The 27583-nt window shown below is 41.2% G+C and overlaps 1 protein-coding gene across 1 annotated transcript in view; it reads right to left on the bottom strand.

The window, feature by feature from the left end:
• The window catches only part of LOC103184936 (matrix metalloproteinase-16), a 135896-nt gene that overhangs the window by 11876 nt on the left and 96437 nt on the right, over positions 1 to 27583 (bottom strand). The window contains exon 7 of the mRNA XM_007903198.2: positions 3229 to 3367. Coding sequence (XP_007901389.1) covers positions 3229 to 3367 — 139 coding nt within the window. The remainder of the gene's footprint in view (positions 1 to 3228; positions 3368 to 27583) is intronic.

Raw genomic sequence — 27583 nt, 5'->3', positions numbered from 1 at the left:
GTACTCTAGAATTTTCCCTACCACCGATGTCAGACTATCTGGTCTATAGATCCCCATTTTTTGTTTCCCACCCTTCTTAAGTATCAGCGTTACGTTTGCGACCTTCCAATCAATGGAACCATTCCAGAATCCAGAGAATTTTGGAAGATCAAAAACGAAGCACCCACTATCGCTGCAGCCACCTCTTTTAAAACCTTAGGATGCAGGCCACCAGGTCCAGGGAATTTATCATTTTTTAATCCTATCAATTTCTCTAGTACTATTTCTTTACTGATGTTCATTTAAATTCCTCACTAATATTAGCCTCCAGGTTCCCCTATATTTTCGGTAAGTTTTCAGTGTCCTCTAATCTTGAAGTTCTACAGATTTGTATGAAGGCTGGCAGTAGGCAATCACATGCCAGAATCCTTCCAGCTCCAGTAAGTTATCCGCAGGCATTGGCACTACTACATAGCGCTAATGCACACTTCAGTGCACACCACATGACTTAACCATTTCTGACATGCAAACAGCGACATGGCATTGGATCCTGCTTTCCTTGTTTGCTTTTCTACCTCTTATTTTATGCCCTTTCCTGCTTTTCCTGAAGGCAATGGTTCTTTGCATTTCATGGGCATTGCCTACCCTCAGGAGGTCTTCTTCATTTGCGATTCTGGGCAGTGTATAACAACAACAACAACAACAACAAGATTCCATTTATTGAGCGCCTTTCACGTCGGGAGGACGTCCCAAGGCGCTGTACAGTTGGGTCAGGACCCGAGCAGGGGGGAAATGGTCAGGGTGAGGGGAGGGAAGGGAGAGAGCGAGGAGGGGGTAGAGAGTCGAGAGGGGAGCTGAAGGCACGGTCAAAGAGAAAGGTCTTGAGACCGGCCTTGAAGGAGGAAAGGGAGGAGGCAAGGTGAAGGCACTGGGGGATAGAGTTCCAGAGCCTCGGGGCTGAGAGGCTGAAGGCCCGGCCACCGATACTAGGGCGGTTGGGGCGGGGGATGTGGAGCAGACCGGAGCCAGAGGAATGGAAGGTACAGGCAGGTAGGTAGGGGGATAGTAGGTCGGAGAGGTAGGAGGGAGCGAGGCCGTGAATGGCCTCTAGGTGAGGGTGAGGATCTTGAATTCGATCCTCTGGGGGATGGGGAGCCAGTGGAGGCGAGCGAGGGTGGGAGTGATGTGGTCCCGAAGCCTGGTGCGGGACAGTACACGAGCTGCAGAGTTCTGAATGACCTGCAGCTTGTGGAGGGAGGTGGCGGGAAGGCCGGCGAGGAGAGAGTTCCCATAGTCCAGCCTTGAGGTGATAAAGGCGTGGACCAGAGTTTCAGCAGCGTGAGGGGTGAGGTAGTGCCGTAGTCTGGCGACATTCCGGAGGTGATGGAAGGCGGTGCCAGTTGTGGCGCGGATATGAGGGAGAAAGGACAGCTCAGGGTCGAACAAAACGCCGAGGTTCCTGACCGGCTTTGAGAGGTGGAGAGTGCAGCCTTGGATGCTGATGTTGTCAGCGCCTGAGGTGCGGAGGCGCTGACGCGAGCCAATCAGGAGGGCCTCAGTTTTGCGCACGTTGAGCTGGAGAAAGTTATCTCTCGTCCAGGACTCGATGTCGGACAGGCAGCTGTCAGGACATCGGTGGTCGTGGAGTTGAGGGTAGAGGAGGAAAGGTAGAGTTGGGTGTCATCCGCATACATGTGGAAGTTAACCCCATGTCTGCGGATGATGTCACCAAGGGGGAGCATATAGAGGGTGAAGAGGAGGGGACCGAGGACAGAGCCTTGAGGGACACCGCACGAGACAGTGCGGGGCCGGAGGAAAAACCATTTGTGGAGACAAAGTGAAGACGGTGGGAGAGGTACGACCTAAACCACTCAAGGACAGGGCCTTGAAGGTTGAGGTGGGAGGACAAGCGGTGGAGGAGGATAGTGTGGTCGACCGTATCGAATGCTGCCGATAGGTCGAGGAGGACGAGGAGGCAGAGGGAGCCCTGGTCACAGATGGTCAGGATGTCATTGGTGACCTTGACCAGGGCAGTTTCTGTGCTATGGGCAGCACGGAAACCCGATTGAAGGGGTTCGAATAGTGAATGGTTGGAGAGGAAAGAGCGCAGCTGGGAGGCGACAACTCTTTCCAGGACCTTGGATAGGAAGGGGAGGTTGGAGATGGGCCGGTAGCTTGATAGCTGCGACGCATCAAGGGAGAGTTTTTTTAAGGTGGGAGTGATGGTGGCAGTTTTTAAGGGAATTGGGAATAGAGCCAGAGGAGAGGGACAGGTTGACGATGTCTGTGATATGTGGGGCAAGGAGGTGGAGCTGGGAGATAAGGAGTGGAGTGGGGATGGGGTCAAGGGAGCAGGTGGTAGGTTTCAGAGAGAGGACGAGTTTGGTGACAGAGGATGGGGAAACGGGTACGAAGGTGTGTAGAGGAGGATGGGTAGGAGTCGGAGTGTGGGAGGGAAGGGGTGGGTGGTGGGTGGATGTTGTAGGGGAAGTGAGGCGGAGCGGATTCCCTTGATCTTGGATTCAAGGAAATCCAGCATCTCCTCGCAGTGAAGGTTGGAGGAGATGACCTGCGCGGGGTGGCGGGGGGGACGGAGGAGTTGGGATGTGGTAGAGAACAGTAGCCTGGGGTTGTCCTTCACCTCCAGGATTATCCTGGAGAAGAAGGACGATTTGGCCGAGGCTAGAGTGGAGCGGTAAATTTTGAGGAGGTCCAGCCAGATATGTCGGTGGACCGTTAAGCCAGATTTGACCCAGGTGCGTTCAGCGGCCCACACCTGGCTCTTCAGTGAGCGGAGGTGGGTGGTGAACCAGGGGGAGGAGCGAGAGTAGGAGACAGTACGGGAGGTGATAGGGGCAAGAGTGTCAAGTGTGGAGGAGAGGGTGTTGTGGAGGAGGGTGAGAGCAGAAGAGGGGTCGGTGATGAGTTTTACTAGGTTAATCAACTTGTTGGGGGAGGTGGTAAATCACAGTTAGAGGAACACTCTGGGGTCGCTCAAGCTTTGGTTCTTGCCAACCTGTGCATAGTACTCCGATATTAGTAAACAGGGTGAATCCTTCTGGGAAGAGAGTGCGAATTCCATTCCAAACAATGAAATTTCCATGTGTGGATGACATAAATACTTAGGTCTGGTATGGTCTGCATGGTGATAGGTTTCAACACAGCTGAAAATGGCTTTGCAAAGTTTTAAAAGCAGTTTTCTTTTTGCCATTGTGGATTATACAAATAACTTCAGTGACAGTAACTCACCTTTAAAGAACACAAATTTCCCATCAGGCCGTTCATAAACCGCGTCAATGTTTGAAGGCAAACCCCTCCAGAAGTAGGCGATCTGCATGGGGTAACTATCCAACACCCTGTTGTTCCGAACTCTCCAGAACCATTGGTCCTGCAATGAAAATTTCACTCGTTAAATCTCCTGTACATCGTCTCTGCTTTGTATGAAATACAAAAACTTTAGAAAGCAAATCTCACTCACTCTGAAAGCTGTAAGAAAGAAATAAAAAAATCCCCTATACCAAGTCTAAATTTACTTATCACAAGTAGAAGTCCTCTTTTGTCTTCACAAAAGGAGGTGATGCAGCCATCGCCATAGTATCGGAGGAGAGGGTAAAGAAATTGGACAGAATAAAAATAAATAGAAAGGAGGTACTAAAAAGGTTGACGGTGCTCAAGGTAGATAGGTCACCCATGTGCAGTGGTGTACAGAGGTCGGTATTGGGACCACTGCTCTTTTTGATCTATATAAATGACCTGGACTTGGGTATAGGGAGTACAATTTCCAGGTTTACAGATGATACCAAGCTGGGAAGAGTAATAAACAGTGAAGAGGATAGTATCAGACTGCAAGGGGACATAGACAGACTGGTAAAATGGGCAGACACGTGGCAGATGAAGTTTAATGCGGAGAAATGCGAAGTAATGCTTTGTGGGAGGAAGATTGAGGAGAGGCAATATAATAATAATAATAATAATCCTTGCATTTGATATAGCGCTTTTCACGTCGGGAGGACGTCCCAAAGTGCTTCACAGAATACACTGTAAAGTGAATTGACTGTATATTTGTGGGCGAACGCGGCAGCCAATTGCGCACAGCAATGTCCCACAAACATCGTAGATTGAAAATGACCAATTTATTATTGTTTTGGGTTTTGGAGGGATTATTATTAGGCGTGTGGAGTAAGGAAACTTGCCCAAGGTTTCGCCCTGCCTGGAATTGAACTCAGGACTCTCGCTTGCAAAGCGAGTGCTCTAACCACTGAGCTACAGGACTCCAATATAAGCTGATGGTACAATCTTCCTGGGGGGTTCATATAAGTAAATCTTTAAGGTGTCAGGACAGGTAGATAAAACTGTTAAAAAAACATACAGGTTACTATGCTTTATAAATTGGGGTACAGAAGACAAAAGTCAGGAAGTTATGATGAACCTTTATAAAACACTGGTTAGGCCTCAGTTAGAGTACTGTGTTCAGTATTGGGCACCACACTTTAGGATGTCAAGGCATTGGAGAGGGTGCAAAGGAGATTTACCAGGATGGTACCAGAAATGACAGGCGTTAATTATGAGGCTTGAGAAGCTAGGATTATTCTACTTGGAGCAAAGAAGATTAAGAGGAGACTTAATAAAAGTTTGTAAAATTATGAGGATTTGATAGGGTGGACAAGGAGAAACAATTTCCATTGGTGGGTGGGTCGGTAACCCGAGGACACCGATTTAAAACAGTTCTTAAAAGAAACAGAGGGGAGGTGAGGCGGATTTTTTTCACACACGAGTTGTTCGGATTTGGAATGCATGGCCTGAAAGGGTGGTGGAAGCCGATTCAATAACAACTTTTAAAAAAGAAGTAGATAATTATTTGGGGAGAACAAGTTTGCAGGGCTATGGGGAGAGTGTGGCGGAGTGGGATTGATTTGGATAGCTCTTTTCATAGAGCCAGCACAGACACGATGGACCAAATGGCCTCCTTCTGTGCTGTATAATTGTATGATTCTGTGAAGTACAGGGTGACCAAAACATCATGATAATTACCCTATTATCTAATAAAAACCCAAAGATATCATCATTTCTTTAAGAGTTATTCGACATTGTAATGGTATCATGACTTTTTGGACACCCTGTACTGTCTCCAATTTTGTGGCTTAAATTGTTTGTATAAATACCTGATGTGCAGCAGATAAGTCTCCCCTCCAGAAACTCAAGCTTGACTGCTGCTGAATGGGAAATCTTGAATGTCGTTCCCCTTTATTAACCGATAAGGCAGAGCATTTCTGAATCAAAATGCTTCTAAACCGTGGCTCGATAAAATATATTGTCAGCCCTTTCATAGTACAAATTTGGTTACAGCACAGTTGCAGCGTTACCTTCTCAATTCCGTATGCTAATAGCTGGCCTGCTCATTTCCTGTATTCCAACTGTCTGTTGCACTAAAATGGCCAACTTCTGTTTCATAAGGTCACATAAGGTCAGCGCTTTGGGACATCCTCCCAACATGAAAAGGGCTCTATAAATGTAATTTTGTTGTTGTTATTGTCACAGTCAACATCACTTCCTGCTTTGTGCATGTGCAGCAAACAGAAAGTGACATTGGTCCTGTTAGAGCAGGAACCGGCCGGCCGGTAGAGAGTAAACACATTGTAACAGGCTACCAGGCTATATTTTTTAGATCCTTTAAGGCTCATCTATGGTTATAGAGAACAAATTAATGCATCAGCTTGAAGTGTAGCCCATTCGAAAGGCAACAACTACATTGTGGTCCAGGAGAAAGCATTACCTTTGCCCAAACTTGACAAAACACAAATAATAAAAGAAAATAGCTTTAACTCTGCCTTGCACTTGAAATGACAGCCAATCGATCTCTGAATGCTTCAGGAGGTAGAGGCCACTCTATCACCTATTAATAATAATAATATTCCTTGCATTTGATATAGCGCTTTTCACGTCGGGAGGACATCCCAAAGCGCTTCACAGAATATAGCATAAAGTGAATTGACTGTATATTTTGTGGGCAAAATACTAACGCAATGTTCAACACATAACAATAATTGACAGTAAGTGGCAACAGTTTTAACTTTACCTGCAAACTTTACCCCTACATTAACAAAATTCAGCCTTCCTAGTCTGTTTTGTACCCAGTAGATAACATTGGGTAAGGAACATGGTTTTGTGTAATAGTTTTGTTATATTTCTCTCTGACCTTTACATTTTTTAGATCCTCAGACTTCCTCTTCTTCCCAATCCACCCAATGAAGGCTCAGACATACAATTATCAGTTGTCCAATTACCCTATTTCCAGAATATACTCAGATATGTTACTTTTCTATAAATACAATACAACTTACATGTACATAGTCCCTTTCACATCGGGAGGACGTTTCAAAGCACTTGACAAGATGTCCAAACAGGGAATGGGAGCCCAGGAGGGGTCGGGAGGGGAAAGATGACTGAAAGCATAGTCAAAGAGGTACGTTTTGAGGCATAGCACATAAATGCAGCACGCTGCATGCTATTTTTCTCTGACATTATTTAAAGTTCAGAATGATACACCATTATGTGAACAACAATAACTTGCATTCAGATAATGCTTTTCAAGTACATGAAACACTTCAAATTGATTGGCAAACACTTGAGTTTGAGATGTAATCCAGTTGTGGGAGCTTGTGGTCTTTGTGAAGTGGAGCTGCTCTTACTGGACTCTGGAAGTCATAAAATTAATCTCCCAGATAACAAAAGCCACAAAAGAAAGCCTTTGTTTCAAACAATAACTCATCTGGAGTTGAGATAACGTCAATGAAATACCTGAGATTTATTCCTGTGGCTTCTGGCATTGCCTGAACTCCTTGATATATTGCTCCCTGACAGGCACCAAATAACTGCACTGAAACGTCATATTTTATCATCTGTGAATTTAATGGGCCTCTAGATCTTTCTTTCGGTCCTTCCTATCTACCCTGTGTGAAGGGCACTATATAAATGCAAGTTGTTGTTGTCTATGTACCTTTATATGTATTTGTCTGCAAACTCTTTCCCTTTGTGGGCATTTGTTCACATAATGAGTTATAATAAAAATGAATCATTGCAGTTGATATAGCACCTTTCACATCAGTAGGATGTTTCAAAACTTTCAGACGTAGGTCCTTACAGATTAATTCCTACCTATGCTCTTTTCGAATAATGCCATGGGATCTTTAAAGTCCTCCCGATCATACAAACAGAACCTCGGTTTAATCATCCAACAGGCAGTGCCCTCCATTAGGTACCCCCCCACCAGGAGTGTCAATCTAGACCAAGCCCCGGTGGGGGGTGTGAACACACAACCTTCTGGCTCAAAGGCTACCACTGATGCAGGCTGACACCTTGTTAAGGATCATTTTCTGAACTTGAGTTAGCATTAGTCTACGAGATGTCTAGGAATTCCCCCCAGTATTGATGTATCAGTTTTCCTATACTTTTTGTGTCACCAACAATCAGAATCAAACCTTTCAATTGCTTGTTATTTTGTTTGGCTATAGTTGTGCTATAGAGCATAAAAATGCGAACTACGCTGTATGGTGCAAATACAATATTTTATTTAACAAGGTGCTTGCCTTATTATCTCAAAACAACTGAAACCTATGGGATGTAATAGGCAAGCATGGCAGCTAATTTATGCCAGGAATAATTTACAAAGAGAAATGGGAAGAAGGACTTCATGCAACCTTTTGGTTTGTCAATTTAGATGAAAGAGCAATATTGTCCAGGGCAAAGGGGAAAACAAAGTAAAGCGCAACATAAACTAAGTATAAACATCTTAGAAAGATCCACTTTAATTGGTAAACATAATTCCTGGACCAATCAGAATCAGCCTGGACTTTAATGAAAAACTACTTGTTTTCAAATGGAATATTTCCCTCGTGCTTTGTAGTTTTAGTCATATATAATAAACATCATCCTTGCTCTTGATACACAATATAATACACTTGATATAGTTCATGTTACGTTAAGTCATCTCAAAGTGTTTCACAGCAAAAGTGACTATATTTGTATTTCTTTACAACAATAGTCAGTCAATTCTGCAAGCAAAGCAAAGTGGATATGATATTTGTGTGTATCAGTATTCATGAAAAATATATATCTTGCAGGAGATGTGAACTAGAGAAAAGTAGCTCAGGTAAAGAAACAGCCAACTGTCCTCCTTGGCGGGGAGGTAAGTGGAGGCTTCTTGGAATTCAACTGACTCCAAGGTGACATGTTTGGCAACGAAATGTTGGAATCGAGCCAGCCCTCTTTGGCGGTCTCGGTAGTTCAATTTCTGAGCCAGGCATGTCCATAGTATTTCAGGGCACTGTTGATGACAGCACAACCTGTAAGCCGAAGCCCTAACAGGTAGGGTTGTCCTAGCTGGACAGCAGTGAGAAAGCTTACCAGGTAGTGCTATCAATGGCAATTGTTATGTGGTTTTAGCTGGTTAGATTCCAGCAGTTTGGGTCCCCAAGTCTTAGCTCTTGCTAACCTGTACTTCATACATTTCGGAATTAAGTAAGCACCAGGAGAAAGTGCACATTCCATTCCAACAAATATTAAAAACAATTTTAATCATTGAGCACAATGACTTGTTTTATTCCAAATCATTTGCAACTGTTGCACCTAGATTCTAGGAAATTTAATAGTTTTGTTTAAAAAGAAAAGATATCCAGATAGGTTGAAACAAATCCTAGTAGGTACTGATTTTTTNGGATCCACTGTTTATCCTTTGAAGAGTTATGATGGTATATTGAATATTGACAACTAAGAAATATCTATAAAAATCAAAAATCAACCATTTGATCCTAGTTGGATTAAGTTCATTTTGACGTTTTCACTTAGTTTCCTTACTCCACATGCCTAATAATAATCCCTCCAAAAAAACAAAAACAATAATAAATAGGTCATTTCAATCCACGACTGTTTGTGGGACACTGCTGTGCGCAATTGGTTGCCACGTTTCGCCCACAATATACGGTCAATTCACTTTACAGTCTATTCTGTGAAGCTCTTTGAGAAGACGTGAAAAGCGCTATATCAAATGCAAGGATTATTATTATTATTATATATCTGGAATTTCCATATGTAGGTGGGATGCATGGAACTCTCAGTTTGATTTGGATACTATTAAGCATGGTGATGGGCTTCTTCACGTGTAAGACACCTGGCTGACCAAACTCAAATACTATCACAATAAAAACTATCCTTCAGATGAATGTTGAAGGGTAGAACTGTGAAAAACACTGAAAACTACTTTTTACTTGACAGAAATTATGAATCTTAGTGATATACCATCCATTCATTACAAGAACCAGAACTCTGTTAGTTGCTGTCGGCAGAAAACTAATGGGAAGAGTTTAGTCATTCATCTAGATAATAACAAATGTGGTCATCTGAAAAATATTTATAACAACAACTTGCATTTATATAGCGCCCACCCTCACACTGGGTAGCGTCCCAGAGCGCTTGACAGTGACGGAGCACAATGCCGAGCTGGGGTGCGACCCGAAGATTGGGAAGGAAGGGGCAAGACTGAGGGATAGAGGAAGAGTGTTCAGAGTTTCGGGGCATAGTGGCTGAAAGCTGGGCCACCAATGGAATGGAGCATGCAGAAGGCTGAAGCCAGTTGAGAGGAGGCAGCGGGTAGTGGGCTGGGGGGTAAACAGTTCGGAGAGATAGGGAGGTATCAGGCCATGAAAGGATTTGAAAATGAGTGTGAGGATTTGAAATCGACCGATCCTTCGACGATAGGGAGCCACTGGAGCCTGGCTCCCTCTCTCAGTAATATCTTTCATACCTATGGAGTACTACCATCAATGGTACTGATTTAAGTGTGAATGTGTGTAATTGTGTGGATGTGGGAAACAAGATTGGGCTTCCCTTCATTGCACAATGAGTGCATGGCTTAGATTTCTAAGCCATGCGGAGCTGACATTTACAAATTTACATGTAGGTTCAAGTGGCAGTGACTTTAGCAGAAATTCGTTTGTCGGTTGAATGAGATCTTGGCTCATGTCATTTTTTTTAAACCAGGAGACTGCAGAGTCCATTGGTGAGGTAACAAGTGGGCACCAAGAACTGTATATCTTAAGATGATAGGAAAATGAAAACACGTCATTCTCAATAGCCGTCTTGGAACAAAATATATGACAGATATGAATAAATAGTTTAAAAAGCAGAAACTTGTGATGAAAACAGTATTTCAGCAGATTTATTATTCAAGGAATCTCGAAAAATTAAATAACAAAATTCAGCTTTAGAGGATTAAAAGCTGCTTCCTCTCCTTCTCCTATCTCTTACTTGGAAGAAGATATGGTCCTTGATTTCATTCAGGCGATGAATTAGATTTTGCTTAGGTCAGTGCCACCACAGCTTAAACTTAAGGTTGTAAATGTCAGCTCCCTAGTAATGAAAAATCTGTGCATTTGATATAATGCCCTATCATGTCATCAAAACTTCTTAAAGTATTTCACAGGATTTACTGTAAAGTGTAGTGACTGTGTATTTGTAGGCGAATGTGGCAACCGATTGGCACACACTGCAATATCCCTCAAACAGCCGTGATGTGAATGGCCAATTTTATCTAGGGAATTGTTGGCCAGCACACCGGGAGAAACTTCTCCTTTCAAGTAGTGCGGTGAGATCTTTAACATCCACCTAAACAGGACCTACACCTGAGTTTAATGGTTCAACCAAGGGATGGCACCTTAGACAATGCAACATTCCCTCAACAACATAATGTAGTGTCAACTCTGACTGAATTCAAATTCCCAAAGTGGGACTTGAACCTACAACCTTCTGACTCAGAGTGCTACCAGCTTAACCATGCTGACACATGACATTATTTTAAGTGGGTCTGACAGAGGAAACCAACAGTCTGTAAGGTGTATAGAAGAATTAATTTAAATTGGATTTGGGGAAGCTGAAGTCTTATAACTGAACTGATTGTATATGTTCCATTAATAAAACAGAAAATTTGCTCAGACTGCCTCAGCTGTGAACATAATTGTCATTGATGACAATTGAACTTGGCGTGATCTGACCTTGAGACTTTGATGTCATTAAAGTATTTATACTTTTAACCAGTGCAGTCATGTCAGATGAAGTAACAGGGAGTTATTTGATATCATAATAATCTGGAGTAAAATGTGACAATTCATAAGAGATTTGATGTGATAGTTGACTCACTGAGTCTGTTATGTAATTTTGTATTATTCCATGCATTCCTAAAGATTGGCCAAGGAACTAAACTCCCTCTTCCTTTTTGCACCCCCACATCCTCCTCATCCCTCCCTTTCTCTCCCCCTTGAGCCAAATTCAGCATAATCAAATAACCCTTCTCTCCATTATTATTCCCGATCAATGAGTTTGGCATTTGAGTGCAGCAAATAAAAAGGGCACCTACTTAACTCAATCCATAGCTTCTGAAGCTGTACTCTACTGCTGGTTTAAGAATAGAAAAAGAATCACTGTATCTCAGGGGTATCCAAGACAGTGACCACATTTCTCTCAGATCAACCTCAGGACCAAACCTTTCTACTGAAGTTGCCTGGTAGGAGGGTAAGTTCCATTGAAAATGTTCATCAATGGATGAAAAAATGTGGTGCATCGTAACAGATTTGACATTGTCATTAGGTCTGAAGAAATGTCTGGCCCTTTGCTGCTCCCAAATAATCAACAGTGATCACTTGATATTGCTCCTTTCACGTCAGGAAGGCATCTTAAAGTGTTTCACAGGATTTACTACAAAGTGCAGTGACTGTGCATTATGTAGGCGAATCAAAATGAATCTGTTATGAAACATGCGTTGTTTACATCTCAATGATACATAACCATAAAAATCTACAGCACAGAAGATCGCCATCCGGTATACGTACAAATCACTTAGCTGACTGACTGTTGAGAAATGATGACTGCAGTCTATGAAATTCCGGTGATCTATTGAATGATACACTTTGACACTGGTAACAATCAAACTAATAGACACACTGCATTCTTCCAAATAAAAGATGAGATTTGTTTTGCTCTAAATTGCAGCTTCAAATGCCTTACTTGCCTTGAATATACAGACTAAGCAAACCAGTAAAATATCATGACATACAAGATAGTCAAAAATATCCAGTTATGCGCATGCGAACATTTGCAAAATTCGCACATGGGTTACTATGTATCCAATTTCCCCACACAGTGTGGGTCAATTTAGATCTAGTAACTATGTGCACAGGCTTGTGAAGTTCAGCAGAAACAAATGGAGGTTACAATGCTGAAAGTGACAACGATCAAAGGGAAGACATTGTTGGTGAGGGAGGATGAATACAAACTATAGGCTAGGCCGTGGTGAATGCTACCCCTCGTGAGTGGCATTATATAAATGCAAGTTGTTGTTTTTGTTGAATGACATCATTAAAGACTGCTCTGCAAAATTGTTCTCTCTAAAGTGCCAGTGTTTTCAAATTTAGAAATTATGGTCTGACTTTTATTAGGATAACTTAGTGTATCATAATTTTTTCTAAATTTGTACAAAATGAATGATATTTTGCCTACATTTTTATCCCCATATATAACTTTATTGAAAGTTCTGAGATCATTTTTTTTCCCAGTCAGTTTAAAAAATACCGCACTGAGAGATATAAGCCTTCTTCTTGAGTATGGATTTATATAATAAGACTTTGAGAAGTTTTGAGAAAACTTTAAGAAGCACTTTGAGTCGTTCTTGATGCTCCAGTGTAGTGATTACATTTGTAGGCATGTGTAGAGATTATAGTTGTGAGCAAAATTGTTGGTATTTAATATGGCTTGTGAGCCTTGGCTTTTGTAACTGAATTGTGAAGAGAGAGTTCTGCATGAACTGGATTGAACTTGAGATTCGACAATGGATATGAGACCAACATGCAAGCAATCAATTTGGAAAACAGGAGTTCAGTGATTGTCAGACAACATGAAGTCTTGATCGTTATATGAAATGAACACTGTGTACTTATTTATCCACTCCCTCCAACATATTAACATGCTAGTCAGAAAAAATGCATATATCCTATAATTTATTTCTTTACTTTAAGAGCGAAACAGCACGCAAGACCGCATTCCCAGAGTAAGTGGAGGAAGTGAAGTTATGTTTCAAGAATGTCTAAAAATCATGTTCCAGAGTAAAGTCTTCCACCAACATCAGAGAGATGGGAACATTTCTACAAGTATTATATTACTAAATGTCTGTGGCGAACAAGATCTTGTGATATATCTGCAGCACTATCACCCAATCACTCCAATCAGCCAGTATGTGGATTAGCTGCAGGCTATTTTAGCACAGTGAAATTGTGTCAAATTAAACAGAGTTTAATTTACAATCTGCAATCACATGTCAGGAGGAGATTATCCACTTCGGGCAAGTTAAAAATTCCCACAATTGTCAGTTAATTAAAATAAAAGGACCTTAAATCAGAGCACAATATGAAGATCTATTGAATAAAATGTCCATCTACTTCAGAATAGATGGAAGTGCCAAGATCTTGCTACAGGAAGTCATTGCACTAAGAGAAAGAAACATTGCACCAGTCCATCAGAACATTTAATTCACAAGTCATTCAAATGACTATCTGAATTTTACCAGTGCAAAAAAAATTGCAAAGCAAGTTTCTCTGTTACAGACATTTAACATTTCAAAACCTATGTTAAAGACTGGCCACAAAAAAGGTTTACCTGCAGCTAAGCAGTGCTTGCTTTCAAAATGCCTAAAGTCGATTGTATCGTGCATAATTTTTCACAATCAATAAAAATAAGAATAACTCATTTAATTCCTAACATTATGGGTTATTGCCTTTCACAATGAATTTGTTATAGAACTTTAGTGCTGTATGAACAGATTATCTGAAAACTGGATATGACTCAATTAGACACTATAAAGGTAGACATTTTGCTTGTCACGGACTATTGTGAATGTACAACTACAAAGGAATTTTCTATTATCAAACAACAACAACTTGCATTTATGTAGCACCCTTTATGCGACGCAGTGTCACAGAGTGCTGATCAATACGCATCAAGGTCATTACATTCAGTGACAATGGAATATTTTACCCTACATGAAGGAATTCTGTGAAGAGATTACTTACAAGCCCCCCTCCCTGCTCCCACGCACACAAATCTACAAAAATCCAATCATGCAATGGATTAAAGATCCTATCACAATATTTATGTCTCAAGAATGCCTACAACCCATGTTCCAAAGTAAAGTCTCAAGACTTACCGTTTTGTCTGTGCTTTCGCTCATCTTTCCCCTGCCTAGCTTCTTCAGCTCCCATCTCCTCCCCCTCGCCACCCCCCTCCAAACTTCCCCAGCTGAGCCAACAGTATGAGGCGCTTTGAGGCATCCCTCAATGTGAAGGGCATTAAAGAAGTGTAAATTGAACATTATTTTAAAAGACAAGGCAGTTTATCCAAATTTCCTGTTCAACAATTCTCCAAAATAATTGAACATCAAACTCATGGCTGTTCCTGGGAACATGTAATATACAAAATAACTGCCACATTTGCCTACATAAAACAATGACTAAACTTGACAACAGTTACCATAAAGTGCTTTGAGATGTTTTGATGTATAAAATACAAGTGTTTTTTTCTTTCAAACAATACATTTAAAAAGGATTCTTGCAGAAATCCTACAAAGAAGAAAATTTTGCCTTGTGATCTAAATTGAACTGTTCCCAATGACTGTACAGTCCCACTATAATGCAATTCACTGTAACATGAATGCACGTGGTTGACTGTAAACCTCATTCAATGCACTTGCATACAGTGCTTGTCTCCTGTGTTGGTTTTTCATGCTAAAATGACCATCTTATGATCCGGTGGCCAGGTGACCCAATAAAATGGAAGTCAGCGATTTTAGCTTCCTGTGCTGTGCTAAAAAAAGACCAACTTTGAAGTCAGCCGGGGAGACAATGTCACTTTGCCCATGCACAAAAAACAGGAAGTGCCGTTGACCCAATGACCCAGAAGTTGGCTACTTTTTCTTATCTTTGGAACCAGCCAGAGCTCCTTGTGCAATGACTGGTTGTGCAGTTGCATAGTCAAACCTGTTAACACACCTCACATTAAATGGGTTGGGATTTTATGGATCCCAAATATTATATTATAATGGAGATGCACTATGCAATAGCTTAAGTTTGTCCACATCAGAAAAAGTTGATGGTATTTTAAACCTAATGCTCTGTATACTGCTATGCAAGCAGTTTTTCAGTGATGGTATAACCTATTGAATGATTCATAATAAAGTTGTGGAAATTCTTAGCGTTTCGAAAAAATAAATGAGCCTATGTTAGCTATCAGTCCAGCTCAGCTGGTAGCACTCTAGCCTCTGGGTCAGAAGGTGGTGGTTCACGTCCCTTGTCGGAGCAAATACCCTGGGTATAATTGTGCAGGGTTGAGTAGCATTCCATTATCTGGTGTGTTGACCTTCAGTTGAGACATTAAACCAAGGTCCCATTTGTCTATTCAGGTGGTTGGTAAAGATATCAAAGACAGTTTTGGAAAAGAAAAGGGAGTTTCTCTCTGTCCTGGCCAGCAATCTGCCAGATATATTAATCATTCACTTCATAGCTGTTCGTTGGATTTCGTTGCATGCAAATTGGCTTCAGGGCTAACCGAAAAAAGAGCTCTAGGAGTTGTTTTAATGATATAGGTGCTATATTGAATGCAAGATTATTTTATTAATTTTTTGTTTTTTTCTCCCGTTTCTCATACAGAGTTTAAATGTTAAACTTTGCTAATCAATTGCATTGTCTGTGGAAAGACAAAAGGAATCTTGTGCAAAAATAATGGTGGAAGATGGTTGTCTCTGTTATATGTGGAGATGACCTCCAGTAATTGGCCCCCACTTCATTTGGCACCTGCCAAATCTACAAAATTCATCTTTATTAATTCATCAACAACTGACGCTCTTGGCTTTTACTTAAATTTTCCAGAGATGTCAAGTTGTGTACAGCTGCTCTGTTTGAGGCTCAGTGCCTTCTGGGTCAGAGCTAACCCTTTTTCTCCCATTTTCCCCACAAACTCAGCAGATTTAAGAATAAAGGAAACTCTTCAGCTGCCATTGTAGCCATTGGAGCAAAATCAATGACAGGTTTATCTGTCACTGCTGCTTTTGTTTGGGATTCAAGTAAAATGGAGCTTTCCTTATTTTTGGGGGTCAGCTGGGTGTGTCTGACAAATGTGGAAACCTATTACCATGCTTAAGAATATCCAAACCGGACTGAAAGTTCTACATATGAATGCCACCTATACATGGACATTTCTGCGGATCTAGATTGGGAATGCATACTCTCTCTCTAAAGGGCCACAGGAGAGTGTTAGACACGGATTGGTGAGAACCAAGGCTTGGGGAATCCAGAGTGTGCCCTGGGGTACTGCTGCGGTTTAACCAGCTAAAACTACACAGAACCCTCCTACCCTTCAGACACTTCTCTTTTTTACCTCCTAGAAGATGGAATACTGGAGCTGTCTGACTTTTAAACTGGTGGACGGGCTTGGTCATTTGGGATTTACAATACTCAGTTTGAGGATCGTGACCTTGGTTTAGAGCCCTAAAGTGTTTGGGTATGTGTTTGCCATTTGAAAGCAATACTTAACAGTGGATGGATGGGATGCGTTCCCAAAGGAAATTTGCAACTCCCCTCCCACTTTATAAGGCAATCTACTTTCTCTAGCAGCCCCTTTAGGATTGTTTTAATACGTCTTCAGGAATGGATGATATAAACAAACACAGAGGTGCTGATGCAGAACATTACTGCCTCAATATACTTCATAGGCTTATAACATTTAAATCCAGCTTGCATCAAAATAAAACTTCACATCAGTTGGTGCCACAGCTGTGGTTTGATATGGATAGAGGGTCTAAAATGATGAACTGGTCATGCATGGATTACCTCAGAGTGAGTTAGTCACTGGCTAAAGTCCAAGGCCTGAGCTCTCTTGCATTGCACATAATATTTTTCTTACCATCTCTTGAAGAGGCTGTTAAATAGGAGGCCCCAATGGATGTTGCACGTCTCATCATTCATACAACTGAATTGACCATGCTCCATCAGTTAAGTAGTGTTTCATGCTTAATATCATCTCAACTTTCCAGTTCAATCAAGTTTGAAAGAATATTAACAGTAACTCCCACAGGAAATACAAAAGGAGGGATGGGGGGTAAATTAGTTGTAACACCCTTCCATGGACTTGGCTGAGATCAATTAACTCAACACAGACCAGGGATCAGACCTGAGAACTTCCTGTTGTGTACGGCTCAGTTTCATACCAAATATTATCTTTACCAAATTATCCATTATATATAAATGTATTTATTGTACAGCCAGATGTCAGTATGACTCAATTGGTAGCACTCTTGCCTCTGAATCAGAAGGTTGTGGGTTCAAGCCCCATGTCAGGCCTTTGAACTCCTAGCTTATCTTGACAATGCAATTCAGTGCTGGGGGTGCATTGCATTGCCAGAGGTGCAGTTCTTCGGGTGAGACTTTAACATGCCTTTTCAGGTGGACGTTGAAGATCCCATCATACTACTCAAAAATAGAATGGAATTTCTCCAGGTGTCTTGTCAACCATCCAGCAGATAAAAATGGCTATTCACTGGGTGTTTGGGTGATATTGCTGTGAGTAACTGAGTGTTCACCTACACAGTCACTATACTTTGCAGTGAATCCTTTGAGACATTTTGAGGATGTGATAAGGTGCAATATAAAATGAAATTATTATCATAGACAATTAAAAAAAACGTCCTTATGCATTTGTTGCCCGTGTTTATGGGGCATTTCACCAGCACAAGGGAGCAAGCTGTAGCTACAAGGAACTGCATCTGACCAAATATATTAAGCGCATTATTTCGCTTAAGCGACACATCCTAATTCTGGAGTCAAGGCTTAAGGGGCTTGAGTGTACGTTTGGGTATTGCTGGAGCCAAATCAGCTAAAACCGCATAGCTTGCCAATGCAAATACTGCCTGGAACGCTTTCCCACTGCATGTCCTGCTAGGACCACCCTACTTGTTAGTAGGACTTAGCTTTCAGGGTTACGGGAGCTGATTGGGAAGAGTCCTTGTCTCCAGTGGCTGAACTGCCCTTTATGGTCCTGACAATGAGCCAGGCTGGCTGTGCTGACATCAGCAGTGGCCTGGAATATTGTGGACCCTCCCCCACCCGGCTCAAGGACTGGATTACTGAGATGCCCACAGAGGATTGGCTCGATTCTGAAATTCTGTTGATAAACATGTCAACTTGGAGGCTGACAGCTCCAAGGAGAGCCTGACTACCGACACCCACAAAGGAGGAAAGTAGCACAGGAGTTACAGGGTAACAGGCTGACTGAGTATGTAATGTTTCTAGTTCAAACAGTTGTGATATTTAATACCACAGTAAGATTTCAGGTTGCAATCTAGGCTGACATTTCAGTGATGTAATGAGGTACTGCTGCACTGTTGGAGGTGTTGTCCTTTCGAAGAGTAGTTGTTCCAAACGTTTGTCTGATTGTTCAGGTGGATGATAAACATCTCATGGCATTATTTTGAAGGTCATGGAATTCTCTTGAAGGCCTGGCCAATATACCTCCCCCATTCAAATGCACATTTCTATCGCTTCTATTTTTGGACATGGTTGGTGGAGATTAGCTGCTGTGTTTGCTTTTTTAACAACACTACTGGATCCTTACTGGGCTGAGAGACATCAGTATCTGGACCAGCTCCTGCCTGAGGACATCTGTTCGAAAAGAGGATGTCACCCAAATGGATTGAATTTTGTCCTTGGAAAATATTCAGCCCTACAACTCATTATAAAACAGCTCAGACAATGGAAAGGTAAATACTACTGCTTATTACTTAAAAAGACTCTATTAGCACAGAATTAGTAAAGGTTTATAGTAAAATACGGTTAAAACCTAGTTAAAGGATATCTAGATACTGTAAATTAATTTGAAGGGGCATTTACACAAACAGCAATTCAGTCTCCAATGCCTTCCCCTGGTTTCCTTCAATTTGTACAATTGGATAATTGGATTTGCTACACAGGAATATTTCCATTAAAAAAGTGAAAAGTGGGCAGTTTACCTGCCAACTCTATTTCTCCTCTGTAAAGCACATTAATCAGAAAAACAATTTCTTGAAGGCCAAGTCCTAAGTACCCGTGACTTCAGATGAACTTCAAACAACTTTGTCCAGTGAGAAAAAAAAACAACGGAAATCATCCACTGAATTTGTTGCAAACCTACAGCAATTGTGCCCTTTAAATACTCTGACATTTGTTAAACATGAACGCTCAAACTAATGATTTGCTGAAAAATACAGCAGCCGGTTTGCACACAGCAACATCCCATAAACAGTCATGAAGTGAATGACCACTTAGCTGGAGGATTATTGGCCAAGATATGGGGAAAAGTTCTCTCCTTTTCATAGGATCTTTAACGTATGCCCAAAGACCTAGTTCCTCAGTTTAACGTCTTATCTGAAGGATGGCACCTTCAAAATTGCCACATACTCTCAGCCTAGTACTGAAGTGTCAACTTCAACTGATATTGGGCTTGAACCTCCAACCGTCTGACCTCGTGGTGACAATGTTGATACCAGCTGAGACAATAATACATAATAATAATTTGTGCATTTTAAGCATTGTGTCTTCATAACCTTCTCTTTTTGAATAATACCCTGGGATCTTTAACCGGCAGAATGGAGTTTGGTTTAATATTTTATTCGAAGCACATCACCTTCAGCGATGCAGCTCCCCCAGCACTGTACTGAGGTGTCTCAATGGCAAATAGATATGTATGGCCATATAAATGAGGTCCATGGAGAAACTAATACTCTAAAGAGGTAAAAAAGGCAAATTGTGCAACAATAACTTGTATTTGTATAGCACTCTTCATACCAGGTAGAATCTTGGATTCAGTGTAGGAAGAAACACAGTGTAGTGGCAGAGGATATTTACCAGAAGAGTAGTTAAAATATCTCATAGCTCCAACTGTGTTAAGGACCAGTGGTAAGAACGAACCATCCAATATGATAAGGTGCTATATTAATTGCAAGGCTTATTATTATTATCGTCACCTTGACTCAGTTACTATCATTGCAACTTGAGACTGGCTTTGGAGAATTTCAATTTCAAATTATTCAAGGGTTGAAAACAAAAACCCTGTTCATAATAATCTGAATTGTCATCTCTCGTTTGTAATGACATTGACAAATGATAGTTGACAGAAAACAGACCTGTTCTGAAAGCTGGAAAAGATGGTCATTATTCACCAGGGATGAGCACTGACATCTTTCTTTGAATCCAAACTAGATTATTTCAGTATGTGCTGAATTTGTTCAGTTTAGAGCACTTTTGAACCTTAGACACCACCTCTGCTATTCGAGGTAAGGTTTAGGTTGAGGAAGAGAGGAATGGAAAAAATAATAATATTATCCTTGCATTTGATATTGTGCCTTATCATGTCTTCTCAACATCTTAAAGCGCTTCACTGAATATTCTGTAAAGTGAATTGACTGTAAAGTGTCCCACAAACAGTCGTGGATTGAGAAACCAAATTATTATTATTTTTTGTGAAGGGATTATTACCCCAGGAAAAGCGATTCGATAATCGACTAACATCTAGGTTCCTATTTACTGCTAGGTAAACAATACTAAAACAATGCAAAGTGACAGCATCTGAGACCAGAGACTTTGCAGAATTTTGGAAAATTCTTAATTTTCAAAGGGCTTTGAAAACACTGTAGAAAACTGGCTTCCAAATTATGAGTGAATTTAAGAATTTTTTACAATTCTGTATAATCGAAAAACTATGGTTTTAAGGCTAATACTGTGATGTGTTTTCGCTTCGGAATCTCAATTTAGATCCATCAAAATATGCTGAACACCAATGTTCAAAATGTTAATGATCTCTGTAAGTTTCTCTCACTGTCACACTGTTACATCACTGCTATATAATGCATCTTTCCATCCAGGATGAAGATTTCACTATGCACAGCGTTTGGCAAACACATAAATAGTTGAGAAGAGGAATTTATCGGGTCATCTGAGTATCTGACACATGTGTAAACCCATCACCATGCTAGAGTATCCAAACCAGACAGAGTCCTACATGTGTATGTCACCAACGCATGGAAATGTTCCTTGGTCTGAATGGAATATGCACTCTCTCTCTCTTTGTTTGGAGGGCCAGTGCTTACCTAATTTTCGAAAGTAATAGGGGCAGGTTGGCAAGAGTCAAAGCTTAGGGACCCGGAGTGTGCTGGAGTTTATCCAACTAAAACCCGATAGATTGAGAGCAATAGCAACAACTTGCATTTATATAACGCCCTTCATGCCAGACGGTTTCTTGGAGCGCTTTATGGTAAGCTTTCCCACTACTTGTCCACTCGACCACCCTACCGTTAGGACTTTAGTTGGCAGGATTAACAGGAGTTGAGTGGGAAGAATGCCTGTTTCCAGTGGTCTGCCCTTCCAGGTCTGATGGTGAGTCAGATTGACTACTGTCATCAGCAGTGCCCTACAGATCCATCTCGCTCAGGAAATGGACTTCTAAGACTACCACAGAGGGTGAACTCATTTCCAACATTTCATTGTCAAGCACCTTGGAGCCAGTTCAGATCCTATGAGACCCTACTTACTTTCCCTTAAGGAGGATAATAGGAGAAAATGAACAAATTATATATGTAGTAAATCATGATGCAGATGCTATTTGCTTTGGCACTAAGGAAATGATATTGACTCTTTCACATGCACCTGAAAAACACCGATGCCTGAGTATAGAGAAACAGGTAGCAACTGAGGTGATAAGATTTGGTACATCAGACTGCTCATTAGGACAGAGTATTGAGCTCCATCCCAGCAAAAGCGCAGAATTCTGTGGAAAATGTGCAGACCTACATGAGAGCAATGATAGTTCCCAAATTAAACAAATTTAATTATTGTTGTAGTTCTCACAGGTTCTGCCCATCTTTTATTTTGGACTCTAAGCAGTAATTGTTTCATCAACAAGGCCAGCAATCTATAAAATGTGCAGACTTTCTAGCGTAGAAATTTTCTTTTGCCAGTTATAGATGCTCACACAATAGGTTTTGGAGAAAGTTTACAGAGGTGTTTCTTTCCCCTGCCAGATTGTCACTAAATCGCGTCTGTATCCAAGCTGCAGGTGGTCTCTGATGCAGTGAGGCATGATCACATTTAGAAAATGTGGCACACAGCTGTTCTACAGTGATCCAAATGGACTCTGGGCAAATTCATTTTCTATAGTAACTGCTGCCTATATATCCAAATAGATTGAGCAGATGTTGCATTCATTTCACTTATCAGCTAAAAACATGCACCAACACATAGAAAAAAAGGATGCAGACTGTTAATAATGTGCCACTCTGATGCAGAATTTTTGAATACAATAATAATCCTTTCAGTTGATATAGCACCTATGATGTCAAATGGACTCAAAGCGCTTTGCAGGAAATATCTGCCGAGTGTAGTGACATTACCATAGGCAAACACAGCAAGGTTCCGCAAACATCTAGGATATGAATGAATGATTTATCTAGAAAACTGTTGGGGCAGGATATCAGGAGAAACTCCTTTCTTTTTTCGAATAGCACCATGGTATTGTTAGCATTCACCTGAACAGGCAGCCACCATCTGCACTGATGGAAAATTAAGCAATAAGAATGGTTAGGGAGTCCTACACAAAGCCTCTTTTGGCTAAGATATGAATTGATTAATATTGGTCGATGAAAAATGTTTATTTTCCATTTGTCTAATGCAAAGATTGTCTTTTTCATTGCCTGCACTGGCAGTCTGTCCCAGAGAGGATACGACTTCAAGATCCTCACCCTTGTATTCAAATCCCTCGACTCCTCTGCACCCCCTACCTCTCTGACCTCCTCTCTCCTCAAAACAGTACCTGTTGCCTTTGTTCCTCCGGGTCTGGCCTCCTCCTCGTCCCCTGAGTCCTCCGATCCATCCTCGGCAGCTGTGCCTTCAGCCACTATGCCCTGAGGCTCTGGAATTCCCTTCCTCACTCTCTTTGCCTCGCTCTCTCCCTTCCTATTTTCAGGTCTCTGCTGAAGACCTTTCTCTTCTACCGCGCCTTTGGTCACCTTCCTCCCCGCTCGGTGCCAGGATCGGTTACTGTAAAGCGCTCTATATAAATCCAAGTTGTTGGTGTTGCTTACTCTCATCTAAAAATCCACAGCTGCTAAAAAAAATTCCATGTATTCGGCATCTGGAGAACTCTGCCGCCTGATTCTCTCCCACCACAAGACATATTACATGTGATACCCCCATCCTCTGCAAGCTTTATTGGCCACCAGAGCCTTCAACCATCTTGCCCTTGTTCACTGGAATTCTCTTCCAAATACCACCTCATTGTTACCTCTCTGCTTGTCTTCAAAAACCTCCTAAAAAGGCAACTCTTTGACCGTGCCTTTACCTGTCTAAATCTCAACATAAACAAAGTGTTGTTTTCAGATTTCCAGCATCTGCAGTATTTTGTGTTCTGTCTATATCTCTTGTGTACTATTACATTTGTCAAGTACTTTGAGGCATTCATTTCTGTGAAAGGCACCATATGAATCAAAGTTGTTTTAAAATAAAAGCACTATTGTGAATACCACAGAAGACAAAGTTATAGATCATGTCACTGAGCATGTTACATGTCGGCATTGAGTGAATGTACCAGAATAAAACTTTGAAAGGAATTTTTTTTAAACCTTTGTGGGAAGTCAGACATGGACGTTAAACACAATGGGACCAGAAGTTTATGAGCAAATGCAATGGAAAAAGCAAAATCTGGGCATAGGTGGCTTTGTTGGTCAGAAACATAAAAAACATTGCCACAAGCAGTTCACTCCCTCCTCCCCAGTTGAATGGAATGCAAAGATTTATTGCTATTTCCTGAAAAGATTCAATCAATAAAAAGGGTTCAATCTCCAGTCAGATATCGGGGTCTAACATGGGGGACACAGAGTCCATATTAAGAAATACCATATCAAATCTTTGCATTTCTGACTTCAATGTCTTTTGAAAAGAAGTATTCATTGTAAAACTCAAAACTTCATTTCTGGGTAGATCCTGCACAGGGTAAGCAGAGCTCTGCTCTATGTAGACTACAATACCCAAACCCATAAGATTGATTCTTCAGTAGCAATGTAAACATTTACTAGGCCAGGCTTCTCCTTTACGAGACATGGGCTGACTAGACAGGAAACAGAGAGGAACAGCAAGTTTGAAAATATTATTCTATTTATAATGTAAGCCATCAATTACTTAGGGTGACAGTTTCGAAAGATAATATAGGATGTTTAGAGCATGTGGCATTTCATTTTCCTGGTACTCGGACAAGAAAGAAAGGATTCTCTGAAATGAAGCATACAGACTAAAGTATTGTGGCAAATGTGATGAACTGAGTGGTTCTGGACAACGGAAGAAATAGAGATAAGTTGGAAAGGAAGGGGGCAATTGAAAATCTTAATTGGGATAATGCAATATTCCTAAATGCATTCTGTTCCCCGCTGATAATTAAGGAATGCAATGCATTTAAGAAGATTGCATTTCCTCTCTCCCGCCACCCCTGCTGTATCTTCCAAAGATTGTAAATGATGCTTCAATTTACTTTGCAAAACAAACTGTATGTAATAAAACTTGCAGTACTGGGCATCTGAACGTCTTCATAAATAATATATGACTGCAGGCATCAAGACAGTGAGGTTGCAAATTGGCACAAACCCGGTTAATTTGGTATTTTACAGATCCTGGTGCAAAGAGGAATATGAGAAACTGTCTCTCTTCTCTCACTTTGGAACTGAGCAGCCAGTTCAATCCTTAACTCGCTTGGAATGCATCAGCCATGGTGTGTGCCTGAGTGATTAGACACGGTTGAAGGAATCATAGCTTCAAATTACATCATTACAACCATCAAAATGCCTTTCATCCAAAACAGTTCCCCTAGATTAAGAGAGTCTTTTTTTTACACAAAGGAAAACACAATTATGTCATTTATTCTTCATGAGGCACCCTGTCTCGCTCTAATCCAACATCATTTTGAAATTGTCTTAAGGATCCTTTTCCGTTCTTAACCTCGGAGACAAGATGATGTAAGGCTCCTCAGTTTTGGGGGTGGGGTGGGGAATCTTATAAAGGTCTCTGTAATGAACATCCTGATCCACACAGTTACATCCATCGGATCAGGCAGTGGGAAAAAAATCACAAGAACCCAACAATTACATCATCCTGATTTACATCAATGTTTACATTCCTAATATGGAGTGAGAACCAGGAATCCCACAGCCGAGAACAGATTTACAATTCGGGGTGGGGGGTGGTGCAGGGGTGGGTATGGGAGCTGATACGGAGTTGGGTTTGTGTGGACCAGGGGGAAGTATCAGCCATTCATCACAGAGAGTGTAAAGGAGATCTTATACTAATTCTAAATCAGGAACAAATTTCCAAATATTTCTTAATGCATTCTTTGTGCTTATTAGGACAAAAGTACAAGTTAAGGAACACTATAAACTTCACCCTATTAAAACAATTTCCATAGATCCATTTAGTCCACTGTTTCTGTACCACTGATATCTATTATGCCATATAGCCCCCTAAATCACCTAGAACAACACTTTGAAATATGTCAGGCCATAGGCTGAACACCACTGCTTCAGCATTGTGAAAAGCAATAGTAGGACTGGAGCCAGGAAATCTTTATACTGTGTATAGTATAACTGAAGTGCCAACTCCAGCCAATGCTAAGTAAACTTTTAAACTTAAGAATGTAAATGTTAAAAGTTCTTGGGTGGTCACTGACTGATACTGGCAGATAGCAACACCAGCTGACCCCAATGAACTTCCTCCATGCATTGGGGAAAACTCACAAACAATAGATGGAAGCCACCACTCATAGTTTACAAGACCTTCATAAGTGTTAGTGCATACAAGATGTGCAATTGCTGTGCAGTTATTCGCCTGTTATCACCCATCATGATGAATCTGGTTCACTGAGTTAAAAGGGTGAATATTACAGCCATGTACACTCAGCCATACAGAACCAGGTCTCATTAAAGCAGCTCTGTAATATCAAGGTTCGATAAAGCCAAAATTGTCACACTAATTTTCTTCTTCGCCAAAAAGGCCCCTTTGTAAATCAGGATAGTTTATCAGCAGCAGAATTCAAAGTACCAACTGATTCTCAACTATATATGTTAGAATACATTAGAATATACAGCACAGAAACCAGGCATTTGGCCCAACTGGTCTATGCTGCTGTTTATGCTCCACATGAGCCTCCTCCTGCCCTTCCTCAACTAAGCCTTCAAGCATAACCTTCTATATGAGATACAGTGTCTTGGTTTCTCTCTAAGAAAATCACAATGACAAGTGGAAGGTAAGTGAGACAGTACGGACACCTCCCCGCTCCCCCTGGCTTAGCGTCAGGCTCCACCACTATTAAGCGCTCTAAGACCTACCCTGCGAACTCTGAGAACTAGCCCACCCCCTCCCAATGTCTGAATGCTCCCACCAAAATCTGAGAAGCCCTGAGCATTGCCATCCTAGATTCCTGCTGGATGGGGGGGGGGGCGGGGAGGAGATTTTTCAAGTGCCTAGAACAAATTGAGTTAAGCCAGCGTTCCCTAAATAAGCCATTTTTGGCTCTCATAAATGATACCCACTCAGTGTGAATCCAATCCAAGATGTAACTGCTTAAGGAGTTTACTTCCATCCTTTTATACTCTTTCCCCTTCAAATGTTAATCAAAGTTTAACTTGGAAAACCTTTGGAATTGTGGTTTGAGATGGAAGACCTTGTATCTGATTGGACTTGATTACCGGGAAGTGGGGGAAAAGCACTGATATCCCTCTACATTTCACATACCTTCTAAAACTGCTCTTGTCATAACATTTAGCACAAGTACAGAATGAAAATTCACAACAGACATAATCTCCTTGGCAATGAGAAATACATTTAGGCAGATGTATTTATTTAATGTTTCCAAGGGCATCTGCTTTTTGCAGTCTGCATTGAACTAAAATCAATTTTCATCAAATCTTGTCTATGCGAGTTAGGCATAGAGCCCAAGTTTGGAAGAATCACATATGTTATTTTTATCAAATTATTTGAATAGATTTTCATATTTATTGAAATGGAAATTATTGATCAGCAGCGTGGGGACTGGGCAGGGGTGAAAGAGACAACTAAGGATGTGGATGAAAGAAACCTTGTTTGGGCAGTTACACGCTAGCTAAATCCGGAGAACTCCTTTAACTAAAGGGAATTTATTTTGCGGGCAGGAGTGGGGGGATATATGAAATTTCTTTCAATGTAATGTAGGAGTCCTGTAGCTCAGTGGTTAGAGCTCTTGCCTTGCAAACAAGAGACCTGGGTTCGATTCCCAGCAGGGCAAAACCTTGGGCAAGTTTCCTTACTCCACACTCATAATAATAATCCCTCAAGGAAAAAAACAATAATAATTTGGTCACTCAATCCACGACTGTTTGTGAGACACTGCTGTGTGCAATTGGCTGCTGCGTTTCACCAACAAATATACAGTCAATTCACTTTACAGTATATTCTGTGAAGAGCTTTGA

This window comes from Callorhinchus milii, unplaced genomic scaffold (assembly GCF_018977255.1).
Source record: "Callorhinchus milii isolate IMCB2004 unplaced genomic scaffold, IMCB_Cmil_1.0 Scaffold2, whole genome shotgun sequence".
In the NCBI taxonomy this organism is placed as follows: Eukaryota; Metazoa; Chordata; class Chondrichthyes; order Chimaeriformes; family Callorhinchidae; genus Callorhinchus; species Callorhinchus milii.
Note: the sequence above shows the minus strand (reverse complement) of the source record. Positions and strands in the feature narration are given on the sequence as shown.